General features: G+C 40.5%; 1 protein-coding gene across 2 annotated transcripts in view; it reads right to left on the bottom strand.

The window, feature by feature from the left end:
• Nucleotides 1–258: 258 nt before the first annotated feature.
• Nucleotides 259–14,702, bottom strand: part of SGCD (sarcoglycan delta) — a 268,299-nt gene continuing 253,855 nt past the window's right edge. For both annotated transcript variants that reach the window (XM_035105746.3, XM_035105741.3), the window contains exons 7-8: nt 2,841–2,964; nt 259–629 (exon numbers count right to left, since the gene is read on the bottom strand). In XM_035105746.3, coding sequence (XP_034961637.1) covers nt 456–629; nt 2,841–2,964 — 298 coding nt within the window. In that variant the 3' untranslated portion in view covers nt 259–455. The remainder of the gene's footprint in view (nt 630–2,840; nt 2,965–14,702) is intronic.

The raw sequence follows: 14,702 nt of genomic DNA, 5'->3' as shown, positions 1-14,702 counted from the left end.
AAACATGGGTGCAGTCTTGTTAAATGACTCCCCCCCCCTATTTCCATGCAGGTAAAATGTCATGTGTAAGGTACAACTAAATTTTAAAAGGCTTGAAAGCATTTTCTTGACTGATAGAGGCTTGCTATGACACGATTTGAATACTCCTGGAATGATCTGGATCCAATTTGCACATTTTCAAATTTTGATGTGGGAGCAATAAATGCTACACAAAGAGGGTCACCCTGGAATTTCTTGTACTGAAACTTAATTTTACACAAAGGATATATATATATATTTATTTATATCTATATATATCTATATATTTATATATTCACACGCACACACACGCACACGCACACACAAAAGTCTTTGATAGGCTTTCTGTGTTCTAGTAAAAATAGTTGGCAGCTGCTATCTGGGAAGCCAAAAAAGGCCTTTGTGCTGCCAGCTACGCCTGCCACAAACGGTCTCTCTCAAAGGCAGACACTTGTCTTTATCTGGCAGGTGGAACTACTTCCTGCTTGAGACAGGAATAACCTCCCGTTGGGACACACACAAAGCTCGTAGATTTTTTGCCTGGATCCGGTAGAGGAGAAAGATCCCAGAGGCAATCTAGGTAGTTTGATATTTGCAGCCTCCAACGTTATCTGAAGAGGAAGAGAGAAAATAAATTAGCATTGAAATGGATTTGTCAGCCCTTCGATTTAAAACGTTCAGTGGGAAATTGACTTAAGTTCACATGGTCTGCTTATTTTTTTTACACAAATAGTCAGCTAGATCTATAGTATAATCTTGTATATCTGGATGCTATGTAAAAATTACATATAGTACCAGTCTGCCACTCACTCTTTGTGCTCCATATGAATCTTGCATTCACCAATTCATGTGTAGATACAGACAGAGCTTACTGTTCCCCTTTCTACTGTCTGGCAAATGAGTAAAGTGCTATGTCATTATCTATTCCAATGAATGCAGGAATAGTGGATAGGATATAGGATTCACATTTACCAGACACTAGCAATTATTTCCCAGGGCTAGCTTAAGTTTTGTGCACTTCTTGCATTTTGTTGTGTTTGCTGGATAATTAGGTAAAGGTAAAGGACCCCTGGACGGTTAAGTCCAGTCAAAGGCGACTATGGGGTTGCGGCACTCATCTTGCTTTTAGGCCGAGGGAGCTGGCGTTTATCCACAGACAGTTTTCTGGGTCATGTGGACAGCATGACTAAACCGCTACTGGTGCACAGAGGACCGTAACGTGTGCCAGAGCGCACCGAAATGACGTTTACCTTCCCGCCGCAGCGGTACCTATTTTATCGACTTGCACTGGTGTGCTTTCGAACTGCTAGGTTGGCAGGAGCTGGGACAGAGCAATGGGAGCTCACCCCATTATGGGGATTTGAACCGCCAACCTTCTGATCGGCAAGCCCAAGCCCAAGACAGCACACTAAAAGGAAAGGTGTAGAGCACACTTATTATATTCATGTTAAATTTCAGAAACATTAAAAAAATCAGAAATTAGTTTGGAAGTTAAGCTTCCATGAACTGGAGAACTGAGCCACTTTCGGTACTTCTTTTTGCTTTTTGGCTGAGTGACTCTCTGAGTATTTGTAGACTGCTTCCATACCTCCAGTCACCCCTGAATATTTACAGCCACCTCCCACATATTTGGAAATAGAATGAATGTCATCTAGGCCAGAAGGAACAATCTTTAATAAGTTTCATTTTTCAAATTAAGCATCAAGAGCAACATGTGTTGTTTTAGGTAACTGAAAGTTATCTCTGAGCTGTAAAGTGGGAATCAAGCAGTCTACCTTTTGCAGAACAAGAAAACAAAAATTTAAAATAATGTTCATTTCACGTTATACTGCAGCTGCTCTAAAGTTCATAAATAACAGATTTACAAATAAGTCCCTTAATGAACAATACTCTGAGATACTTCGGGGACAACGGTTGAGCTATAATCCCAGACTCTTAAGCATCTTCAACAGCGGAAATGTTTGTTCTGACATATTCCTTTCCTTCAAATAGGGAAGTGATGCTCAGCTTTACAAATCAATACAGGTGAGTTAAGTGTTCCTCATTGGAAAAATGCATGATATAAGATTTAATTATGCTAGTCAAGTAAATCTCACTTTAAAGTGACAAGGAAGAAGAGAATTTAGTAGTACTGCACATTTTTACAGCTGCATAAATCTGTTTCACACAACCAATGCTATTATCCCAGCACTTTAAAACTAATAAATCACCTTGCCATTCTGTATGGAAGGAGTGTAGTCTGTATACAATGAGTTCCATCATTCCTACAAGGAGCTCTAACACACATGCTAAGCCTAGGAAAAGGGTAAAGGGACCCTTGACAATTAAGTCTAGTCGCGCATGACTCTGCAGTTGCGGCGCTCATCTCGCTCTATAGGCCGAGGGAGCCGGCGTTTGTCCGCAGACAGCTTCCGAGTCATGTGGCCATCATGACTAAGCCACTTCTGGCAAAACCGGAGCAGTGCACGGAAACGCTGTTGACCTTCCCGCTGGAGCGGTACCTATTTATCTACTTGCACTTTGATGTGCTTTTGAACTGCTAGGTTGGCAGGAGCTGGGACCGAACAACGGGAGCTCACCCCGTCGCGGGGATTCGAACCACTGACCTTCTGATCGCCAAACCCTAGGCTCTGTGGTTTAGACCACAGCACCACCCGCTGCAGTGCTAAATAGAATTGCTAAGTGAACACTGTCATCCCATTTTTTAAACCTTTAAACTACCTGAAGATACTGCACACTGTGTACAACAATAATTAAAAATAAAAGGCCCTCGTGGAAGGCCCAGATTATTCACTTGGAGATTTACTTAGTGTTCCACCTACCTCTCCATCTTTGGATTCCAGCTTGAGCTCTGTCCTACATGTAGCTTCCAAGTTGCCAGCTTCTGCATTGATTTCAACTCCCTTGGGAGCCTCCATCACCAGAAAGCGTGTTGGTGACTCAAGTCTGAAACATCAAGAAGGGTTCAGATTACTTCCTTTATTTATTTCTCCTGGAAACTTGTTTGTAATAGAGAACTATATATGTATTCCTTGAAGTTAATAGACTCCATTACAACATGATGCTAAAGAGCATGCCCACTAAACCACATTTTGATGTGGTTGCGTTTCACACATCTCTAACAACGAATCTGTGACTAAGCCCCATCTTTATAGAGTCACATAATCTGCCACACTAACATGATCTAGTGTTAGGTTTGTATCAGACTACATTTCATTCATGTTAGTATTCTGTAAGAAGGCAGGTGGCATCCTGAACACCAGTTTGCATTAGCTTAGAAGAGGGTATTTTAAAGGTCTGTCAGTTTACTTTCCACACTTTACTTTGCTGCATATTTTGTGATTTTAAATCTCTGCTGGAGTTCTCACACCAAAGAGTTCTTGCCCCAAACTAGATCTTGGCATCCTGGAAATTCTCCTTTTTTATTATACCTAGCATTTTAACCAAAATGGAAATAGAAAAACAAACAGCAAACAGCAAACAGCAAACCCAGACTAGAGTAGCAGTTTCAGACTAGACCCCCCCCTTTTTAGCTCTAACCTCCGTCCTTTATACTGCATATGTATACGTACTGCATTTTTCTATAATTCACCATTTTCTTTCCCCTACTCTCTTAACCTCTATGTCTTCCCGCCACTCTTTTTCCTTTTATTAAAAAAATGAAAGGGAAAATTGCAGCGATGCTACTGGGTGATCTAAATTGGGTTGGTGTACAACCCAACTGTGGATCCTGATCTACCAAACAAATACAAAAGCACATTCATTGTTTATCTGCCTGTCTTACTGTTTCATGACTAGTCTTAACAGCAGTGCAAAAAGTTCCGCTTAACTTCCCATAATCTTTAAAATTCATGTTTAGGACACTGCAGTCTTAAATCAAAACAGCCAGTGGCAACCATGTACCTCCTTAGGAAGTGCCTTCAGATTATCACTGAAGCTCTGCAAAAGTAGTCATCAACAAAAAAGCAAAACTTTATTTTTCCTAGCTTGTTTGAAAACCTGCAGTGTAATTTATTGGAGGTCAGCATATCAGTATGTTCTGTAGTTTCAGAGGAATTCATTCTGTTGGAGCAGTCATTACTTATCCAGATTTCTAGTTTTCATTTCCTGCATCATACACAAGCTCATTAATCACTCCAAAACGAGGACAGCAAAATCATATTTTCTGCATTACATCTGCCTCCAGCAGCACAGACTATGGTGCTTCCTTTGCTTTCCTAAGTAGATAGGAAATAAATATTTTCAAATATTCAACATATGGCAAACTTTTAAATTTTGCCAATTTTTAAATTTAAGGACAGATTTTGAAGCAAAATTTGAACTCATATTTTCAATGTGAAATTAACTGTTAGCTGAAAGTTCAACTATGTTAGACATACTGCTATATCTTGATTCCCCCCCCCCCCCGGGCTTCTAATATGAAATCTTATAACCTGCTGACTCTTAAATACTAGTAATTCCCACTGCATGTGATCTATCAAATCTTATAAAATGCAATTATATGTCAACTATCAAATACTATTGCACAACAACCATCAAATATTGTCCAGTATTATTATCATTTTCCTTTTTTTGGGGGGGGGGGGAATCATGGGTTATTTGAAAACTTTACCAGGGGTTCCTTGATGAGAGACTAGCTCCCCTACTTCTGCTGATCTTCTTTTGCAATGTGCAAATATAGAGGAATACAGGGTGTGTTCAGGTGAGTCTCAGTTTACTATGGACAATGGTGAGGCCCAACCCTGCAGACATAAGCACTTATTGATTCAATGGCAGGGTGGCATTGGCAAAGCAAGCTGCATTGAGGAATGGCTGTAATCCACTGGCAGAGCAAATGATCTGCCTGCAGAAAGCCCCTACTTGAAGCCATGGTACCTCGATATACTGAGGGAAAGACTCCTGTCTAAAATCCCACATGGACCAATGTCAGTCAGTGTCGAACTAGATGGACTAGTGATCAGATATCAGTATATCAGATAAAAGGCAGACAGGCTCCTATCAAATTAGGCATATCCAGACAAGTTGTTGCTGGCAATAATCTATTTTACACAGTGAGGTGAAGAGTCCTGGTAACAGGAAAGGAATGGCAATGCCTTTTGTAAAAAATGTCACTTGCCCAAAGTTGCCCAAAGTTGATTCCTTACTATTAGCCACTGTCAAATGTCTGAAGTCGTCACTAATTGATGGGGTACTTAAAAGAAACAGATTAGTATTGACTATTACCAATACTTTATTTTTGGAACTGCCTTTTTGGAAACTGCAGTTGATCTTTTGGCTGGCAACTTGTTGAGCCAGTTTTAGAATTGCTGTTCTATGCCATTTTTAGGGTTTCAGTTTTTGTTTTGTTTTTGTTTATTGTTTCAACGTTTTTTGGAAATCCATATTTAAAAAGTGAGCTAGCATTTTAAATGTTTTAATATTGGAGTATACTTTGAAAGAGAGACCATTATCCTCTCAAATGTTTAATGTTCTTAATGAACTAAAGTAGTCGATGGGCTGTATCTGCATAAGTTAGACTAGACCTGTCACAGAAGGGGTGTTGGCTACTCCCGAGTAAGCACTCAACACATCGTCCGGATTTTTCAGAGTTTTATTATTGTGCATGCTATATACAGTGGTGAGATGTCTCAAATCATGTCTGCTCTGCATGGGGCAGAAGCCCGCAATGGCGTCTCATGGGCTCTGACCCCCCTTTTAAGACTGGGCATCCAAACGCCCCTCCTCCTTGTTCTACGAGTCCTCCGTGGTCCCAAAACAGGCTCCTGAAGTGCCCTTCTACCTTCCAGCCCCTGCTGAAGCTAGCTCCGCCCCTGCTTCCCTGCTCCCAGCCTGGAGCTGAGCCTCCAGGACTCTGCAGAGCCCTGGACCCTTCTTTACCACTTCCTGTTCCTGGTTTTCCCTCCCAGACTTGCTGCTCTCGCTTCTGCTCTCCCAGCTGGTAGAAGTAAGCAGAGTGGGCTGCTCTCTGCAAGCCCTCTCTCTTACAAGACCTATTGGAATTAATTGACAAGTTCATGTCTATTAATTCCATGGGTGCACTTTGATACGAACATTGGATATGACCATATGTATTGCTATTTATGGAGCTTTCTATTTCAAATCTCCTTCATTATTCCATAAAGAGCATTCTTTAATCTAAACTGCTCATCAGCTTATGCCTATAGGAATATTATTGTCTGTCTATCTATCTATCTATCATCTATCTATCTATCTATCTATCTATCTATCTATCTATCTATCTATCTATCATCTATCTATCTATAAATCCAGGGAGACTTTGCATTGAACTTGAACTATGCATTGCAGCAACTCTGGGTTATTATTTCTTCTGTGTTTAATTATTTCCAATGGCACTATAATATTTCACATTGGGCAGAAAATTAGCCACATCATCAACTATGTCGCACCTTAATTGGTAAATAACTATGTCAAACAGTCCTACAGCCAAATCAATTTGCAGACAACTAACTGCTATCTTAGGCTGGGAATGTGATCTTTGTTTTGTTAAAATCAATGGGCTTCCTATCCAGACTGACATGCCTATGTGATTCTGAAATTTATGTGTCATCTTCCAAAGAACCAATTATCTCCTCCAGTCCCATTCAAAGGAAGATGCAACAATTTTGCCTATTGATCAAAAGCTAATTAACCAACATGCCTTTGGCTTGAAGATGTTATAGTCATTCTGATATTTGGACCTCACTGTTTGATTACCATGGAGTGATAACATGTCTGTAATAGGAAATACATATTCTGACTGGAAAGGTTTTTGGTTTGAGATGCAAGGATACTTCATAGTTGATGCTTCAGTGAATTCTTGCATCCAGGGGTGTGTCTGTTGGCTCAACCATCCCTGAGCCATGATGGCAGACAGAACTGTGGGATCACAATTTTTAGTCTTTTGGTTTTTTATTGTTGTTTTTAATTGGTTTTAATGAAAGCCACTTCGAGTTGTGTTGTAAGAAAAGCAACTAGCAAATATGATAAACAATCATCAATCCAAGGTCTCATGGTGAGAACTGCCAAAAGCCATCTATGAATCTGAAATAGTTCAGTGATGTTCAGCTCCACTGCATCCTTTCAAAGGCTATAAAAACAAAATCCAGAAATGGAGTGGTCTGGTCTTAGGAACTGTAGAACAAAAGGTTAGGGATTAATTGCCAATCATGCCTGTTTTTAAGCAGCAACTCTAGTTTGCTTTGCATTTTCAGTGTTGTATGCATTCATACATCACACACACATCATATGCTTTAAAAAGTCACGGAAATGGAAGGATCAATCTCGTACACACAAGAGAAAGAACCAACAATGCGGCATACCTTAACAGTGCTAAACACACATAAGGATGAAACATTGTTCCCAAAAAACATACTTGGTGTTGGGGGGGGGGAGAGAAGGAAGAAAAGGGGCCATATTCACTCTTTCCCCCGAATGTCCCTGAGATGATGATGCTATGCCATTCTATACTACTTCCATAGGGACATTCAGTCTCACATTGGAAGGGAATGTCACTGGGTGCTGAGGTCAGCTTTCTACTACCTGAAGAAGTTTCAAAGTTGTTGTTTTTTGGAAGGGGCCTGAAGAGTTTGGACTTGGTATCCCACCTTTCACTCCCCTTAAGGAGTCTCAAAGCAGCTAACAGTATCCTTTCCCTTCCTCCCCCACAACAAACACTCTGTGAGGTGAGTGAGGCAGAGACTTCAGAGAAGTGTGACTAGCCCAAGGTCACCTAGCATCTGCATATGAAGGAGCGGGGAAGCGAACCCGGTTCACCAGATTACGAGTCCACCGCTCTTAACCACTACACCACGCTGAAAGAAATCTTTAGTCATCTTATCATGAATGGTAAGCTCATCCTTACTCAGGAATTCTTAGAAGTTGCCTTTGCCCTGAAGGTTGTCAAAATCCCTCCCCGCCATCTTTGTGGGGGACAAATTATTCTGTGAAAGTGTTAGGGGGGGGGGAGGTGGCTATGTAGCCTGATCTCAGGTATACTTAAAGCAGAGTGAGCTTGCCTCAGAGCCGAGTATGTAAAAAGAAAGAAATTAGTCATTCAGGAGAGTCTTTCTTAATCACTGCAGCTCATGACACATATTCCATAAAAATATGTATTCCATTAAAAAAAAACACAACCAAGTGCTTTGTAAACATACCTTGAATATCATGGCTCACAATAAAATATTTATCATGATTATTTATTGCATGGCACAAGCATCAATCTCATTTTCAATTATGTTCTAATGAAATGCACCAATTACTGTTTAAACGGTGACATACAATGCTAATCTCATTCAACAGAGATAAACCTTGCTTACACAAGCTTTTCGGCATACTTTCTTAAGCAGCATTAATTACGGATATAAACAAAGATGTATTATTATCTTGGTATTCAGTGATAAATCCTGTGTTTTAGTTTGGCATGTTATTCTGTTTGACACTCTTAATTACTAGGCAGTTTCTAACAATGATGCTGCTAACTTAGTTCAGGTGCAGCTAAGTTCTGAACCCAGTTATTGTGATCCAGGGTTTGAAACTATGTACTGTACAACTCTCTTGAAGTACACGAGATGGGGCTGGCTTGCAAAAATAGCAGCAGTGGCTGGTTATACTCTTCATCAGTAGAACAGAAGGACACCAGTAGAACTCCCAACTGGCTGTCAATGATTTTGAACAAAAACCCCGTCATCCTGACAAGCACTTCGCCCAGCGAGAGTGGTAGCAGCGGGTCAGGCGGGGGGAATGAGGAAGGGAGAGGAATGGAGGGAAGGCTCAGTGAGGTATCAGAGCCCTCACACCGCCCAAGCCAACTAGTGGAGGGAGGGAGGCTCAGCGATGTATCAGAGGCCCTGCACTGCCCTAGCCAACAGGTGGAAGAGGGAGCGCAGCTGCTTCTGGCGCCCAAATTGAGGCGCACACTCAAACACAGGTTTAGGGGGTGGCGTTTCGGGGTCCCCAAGCTATTATGCTGGCCCAGGAGCAGAAGGGCGCCATGCCCGGATTCTGTGAGTGACATGTTTTCTGCTATCTCTGCACTGTAAATAGTGTGCACAATAAAACCCTTAAAGACAGAACGGACTGGAGCATCTTTACTCGGGAGTAGCCGTAACAATCCCCTGACAATAACAAATGAAAAATCATGTGCAGGTTTAAAGATACACAAATAGTGGCTGTTTTTCTGATCTAGGAATGGGCCTTTCCCTTTGGAATGATGGAAAGTGCCACACATGGATATTGAGCAGAAGCAGACCACTATAAAGTTCTAGGGAAGGACAGGATCCGGAGGGAGGGGTGTCTCCCTGCCAACAAGCCAAAATCTGAGCAGGTTGAATCTGGTGCCTTCCAGGTGTTTGGAACGCCCAACTAGCATCAGCCCATCCAGTATGGCCAATGGGATTACAGTACGTCATTCAACAAATCTGGAGGGCATCAGGTTGGAGAAGGCTAGAATATCCTCTGGATATTAAATCATCATCATCATCAACAACAACAACAACATTATGTCAGCTCAGTTTCCAGAGATCGATTTTTTACTATACTAAGATAGGAAAATAAAAAGAAAGACACAGTGTTCTGAACTGATTTTGCTATCCAATTCCTGCATAATACATAAGAGTATGATACTTAGAGTACATACAGTGAAAATGATTACAAAAGACAATAATTGCCAAATAGAAGCTTCTGGGCAGTTGCTTAGGCCTGAATACACACATATAGGATGAAAGCTAAGGGGATCTAAAAATGAGCAAGATACTACTGCATGCTCTGCAATCCTGTCTTTTACAAATGAGAATATGGCAGTGAGGCCGGAAAAGGCAAAATGCCACCATGCAAACCAACACCGCTACTTTAGGGATGTGCACAGTAAACGCCTAGTCAAATACTGGTTTCTACATTTATATTGCACTACCATTTCAAATGAATAAAGTGTTTTGCAAACTTCATTTTTCCCTCTTCATTTTTTTTTTTTTGAGTTTTGCATATTACGAAATTGATAATGGGAATGTGTGACTTGTCCAGTATTATTCTGCAACTAAATGTTTGAATATGGGTTTCTCGCCGAGCTTTCTGGCTACTATACTAACTCATATTTATTTATTGTATTTATAATGCTACCTCTTTCTCCAAGGGGCTCAAGGTTGGTGTCCATGGTTTACCTGCTCCTCATTCAATACCCACAATAAACCTGTGAGGTAGGTTAGGCTGAGAGGCAGTGACTGTCCAAGGTCACCCAGTGAACTTTACAGTGCATTTAAATGTGGAACCACACATGTACTATAATACAGATCTATCTGTATGTCCCTGTGTGACATCCTATTAAGCATTTGAACTCAGATCACACTAGCTCAATTTGAAAAAACTCTCTCAGCATAATAAAGCTTCTATAACCTGATGGCAATTTTTGAAGAATAGTTTGAAGACTTGCTGACATGGCACTACACCTGTGGCTTATTCATTTGTGCAGAGTCAATTGGTAATGATTCAATTAAGATGATTAATGAAGACTTAATTTATTTACTTGGATCCTGTTTTAATTAACAAGAAACATTCAATATTTCAACTAGCCAAACATTTTGTCTGAGACCTCATAGATTCCCCACCCCCCAGCATCACCAGGAAAATGAGTGCTTATTTACTCAATGCCAGTTTTCACACTTCACTAAACCTTTTCTGTAGCTGTCAGCAACAACTCCTTAGGAGTAAAATTGATGCTCTTTGGATCAGAAATGAATACTGCTTTCAGTTGTCTGTCATTTTAAGAGGGGGAAAATGACACTAACAATATATGTTAAAGAAAACAGACAAGATGTAGAATATACACATTTCAAGTGATACATTTCCTAAGAATTCAGGGGATTTTGTATATGCAGTTTCCACTTGCTCAAGCTCAAAGGTTATCATGACATTTAGGCTGCAGTCTTAAAATACAATTGCTTTGAAACAGGTCACAATGTGACTTATTTCTGCGTAAGCATACACGGGGCTGTCTTTGAAAAGTGCTCAGAAACTGTCCCAAAAAGCTGCAGCTAGATTGTGGGCTATGCTTCTATTTTTGTAATTATTTGTATGTTTTTCGTAGATCTTTTATATTTATATTGTTGGCATCCATTGAGAAATAAACAGTAAATTGCAAGAACTCAGGCCAGGAGGAAGATGAATTTCAAGTAAGTCTTCAAAAGGTTTTATTTATGTAATGATAGGATGAATTCAAATAGGAATCAATTCCAGTATGATAGTGAGGCAAATAAAAATTAATGTTTTGATGTTTTAATGGTCAGAGTGTACCAAGTATGTTTGCAAACATACTTGGTACACTCTGACCATTAAAACATTGCTGATGAAGAATTAGCGAAACAGGGCCTTGTCCTGGGATTTTTTCACTGGAATTAATTTACTGTTTATTTCGGAACTTCATCAAGAACTCCAATTTCTACAGGCATCCATTGAGAGACAAATTACTGTGTATATTCTACATCAACCGGTTGTAGAATATACACATGATTTCCAACCGGAAGATGGTTGGATTGCACCTTGTAACCTCCTTCTGGCAACTTCTGTAGCCAAGCTGCTTTCCTTTGGAAAACATCAGTGAGGGCAATTGGAGCCCAGGACCTCCATACACACTGCCCAGGTATGCGCCCTGGAGATTTCACTTTGGTTCTGCTAAAACAGCAGTTTGAATTCACCCCTAGACACACACTCCATGGTCTCTCGAGACAGATGAATACCAACAACGTATCACTATTGCAAAAAAGAGTGATTGTAATGTAAGACAGAGATAGCCAGATGTTGTTGGACTCCAACTTCTATCAATCCTTGCCAGCATGACCAATAGACATGGACTAGATGGACCAGAGAAGCGGACACGGAGCAATGGATTCAAACTACAAGAAAGAAGATTCCACCTAAACATTAGGAAGAACTTCCTGACAGTAAGAGCTGTTTGACAGTGGAATTTGCTGCCAAGGAGTGTGGTGGAGCCTCCTTCTTTGGAGGTCTTTAACCAGAGGCTTGACAGACATATGTCAAGAATGCTTTGGTGGTGTTTCCTGCTTGGCGGGGGGTTGGACTGGATGGCTCTTGTGGTCTCTTCCAACTCTATGATTCTATGATTCTGTGACTATGGGAATTAATGCCCAACAATTGTTGGCTACCCCTGGTATAAGAGGTAATATAGTGGGCCCGAGTCCGTAGAATTCTCTCCCAGCTGAGATCAGACAGGCACCTTCCTTGCTGGACTTCAGGTGCATGAAAACTACTTTCTTTTTCTAGCAGGCATTTTAAGATAGTATTTGGTTTTATGGTAATTTTTAATTGTTTTATTATCTCATTTTCTGTAGATGGTTTTTATGTACACTGCTAAGAAATGTGAATAATTAAACAGCTTAGAAATGTCTTGAATAAATAAAGATCTATTAGTTGACCATGGCATACTCTCCATTTTGCAAATGGGTCTCAGTGGTCTGGCACTAATTTCAAATGCTTTGGAGAAGACTTTCAGTGGAGTCCTAAATGTCTATTCAAAAGTTGTATTCATTAGAGAGTTTCCTCAGTGTGTGTAGGTTTGAAGCTTTTAGCCTAGAAATCCCATTGCAATGTGAAAGTAGAATGAGTACTTCAAATAGTGAGAAACCTGCTCACTCCAAAATTAAGACATTCAGACCACCTTTGTTCATATGATATGCCTGATATTCAAGTATTCTGCAGCATCCCTGAAGTCCAGCACAACAGCTCATGAAGTGATACAGCTACACATTACTGGCCATTGAAACAGATTTGATTAAAAAAGTAGTAGGTATACAAAGATTACATAGAGAGAGAAAATGGTCAGATACCATCAGCCACAATATCAGTACTGGGTATGCAAGAATACACTTTCCAATTCTTTCTCCATAAAAGGATGTTTACTAAAACTGACTGCCAAAAAGCCCATGTTTTTGTTTTTGTTTTGCATTTTTCATTACATACAATCATTTCTTTCACTGTGTTATTCTAATTTTTCTTATCAACTCTTTTGAACATCTAATACAACATCTATTAGGACGTGCCAACCTAGCAGTTCAAAAGCACACCAGCACAAGTAGATAAATAGGTACCGCTGCGGTTGGAAAGGAAAACAGCATTTTGGTGTGCTCTGGTACTCGTCACGGTGTCCCGTTGCGCCAGAAGCGGTTTAGTCATTTTGGACACATGACCTGGAAAGCTGTCTGTGGACAAACACCGGTTCTCTCTGCCTAAAAGTGAGATGAGAGCCACAACCCCATAATCACCTTTGACTGGACTTAACCCCTATTACCTTTACCTTGCAACATCTGTCATAATAATAATTGTGTGTTACAACCATAAAACATCTCTAGTCATTTCCTATCATAAGAGGATTTCCCAGCCTATATTTCCTTGACATCAATGACATCCCCCCCTTCCCCCTTTTTGACTGGTGTTCATAAATTTATCCCTGCTTGTACATTTAACTACAGGTAGGTAGCCGTGTTGGTCTGAGTCGAAACAAAATAAAAAATTCATTCAGTAGCACCTTAAAGACCAACTAAGTTTTAATTTTGGTATGAGCTTTCGTGTGCACGCACACTTCATCAGATACACTGAAACAGAAGAAACCAGACCCTTATGTATATTCAGAGGGTGGGGGGTGGGGGTGATGGGAATGGGTGATGGGCTGATAGGAGTGGTAAACCTGTAGATGACTGTTAATGACTGTTAATGACTGCAATTGGTCTTGCGGGGGAAAAGCAAGGGCTGAGGTGTTAAAAACTACTTTCAAATGCCAACAGTGCCCTTCAGCTCTCTATATTGGACAAACAGGCCAAACCCTACACCAAAGGATAAATGGACATAAATCTGACATCAGGAATCACAAGACCAGAAAAACCAGTAGGAGAACACTTCAATCTCCCAGGACATTCTATACGAGATCTCAAAGCAGCTGTATTATTACAGAAAAATTCAGAAACAGACTGGAAAGAGAAGTTGCTGAATTGCAACTCATTAGCAAGCTTAAAACCATGGAGCCACCTGGAATGAACAGAGACATAGGATTCTTATCTCATTATACATGATCAAGCTTTCCTTAGCACCTCAGCCCTTGCTCCCCCCCCCCGCAAGACCAATTGCAGTCATTAACAGCCATTAACAGTCATCTACAGGTTTACCACTCCTATCAGCCCATCACCCATTCCCATCACCCCCACCCTCTGAATATACATAAGGGTCTGGTTTCTTCTGTTTCAGTGTATCTGATGAAGTGTGCGTGCACACGAAAGCTCGTACCAAAATTAAAACTTAGTTGGTCTTTAAGGTGCTACTGAAGGAATTTTTTTCAGTAAAAACATTTTCTCAGTAGTTCCCACTTATTTTTATTTTCTCAGAAAGCCCATGTTTTCCCTAGGGCTATGTTTCCTAAATGATACTGTCCACTCCAGTAAAGCTGTATTTATTCAGCCATTGTGGCTGTGTCTCTTCCTTCTGGCTGCCTAGGTAAAAAGCATGGCTGTTTCAGTGACAACTCCAGAGTCAGATGTAACATATCAGATACTGTGTATGCCTTACACTGGTTTCATACCATTTAATTTTAATCCAGAAAGGAGATGGAGTGGTACATGTGTGGCATGTAGGAGTTTATATGCCCAACAAATCTATTTATATTGCAAGCTGATTAATAAAACAGAAGC

Source organism: Zootoca vivipara, chromosome 2 (assembly GCF_965207765.1).
Source record: "Zootoca vivipara chromosome 2, rZooViv2.hap1.1, whole genome shotgun sequence".
Lineage (NCBI taxonomy): Eukaryota > Metazoa > Chordata > Lepidosauria > Squamata > Lacertidae > Zootoca > Zootoca vivipara.
Note: the sequence above shows the minus strand (reverse complement) of the source record. Positions and strands in the feature narration are given on the sequence as shown.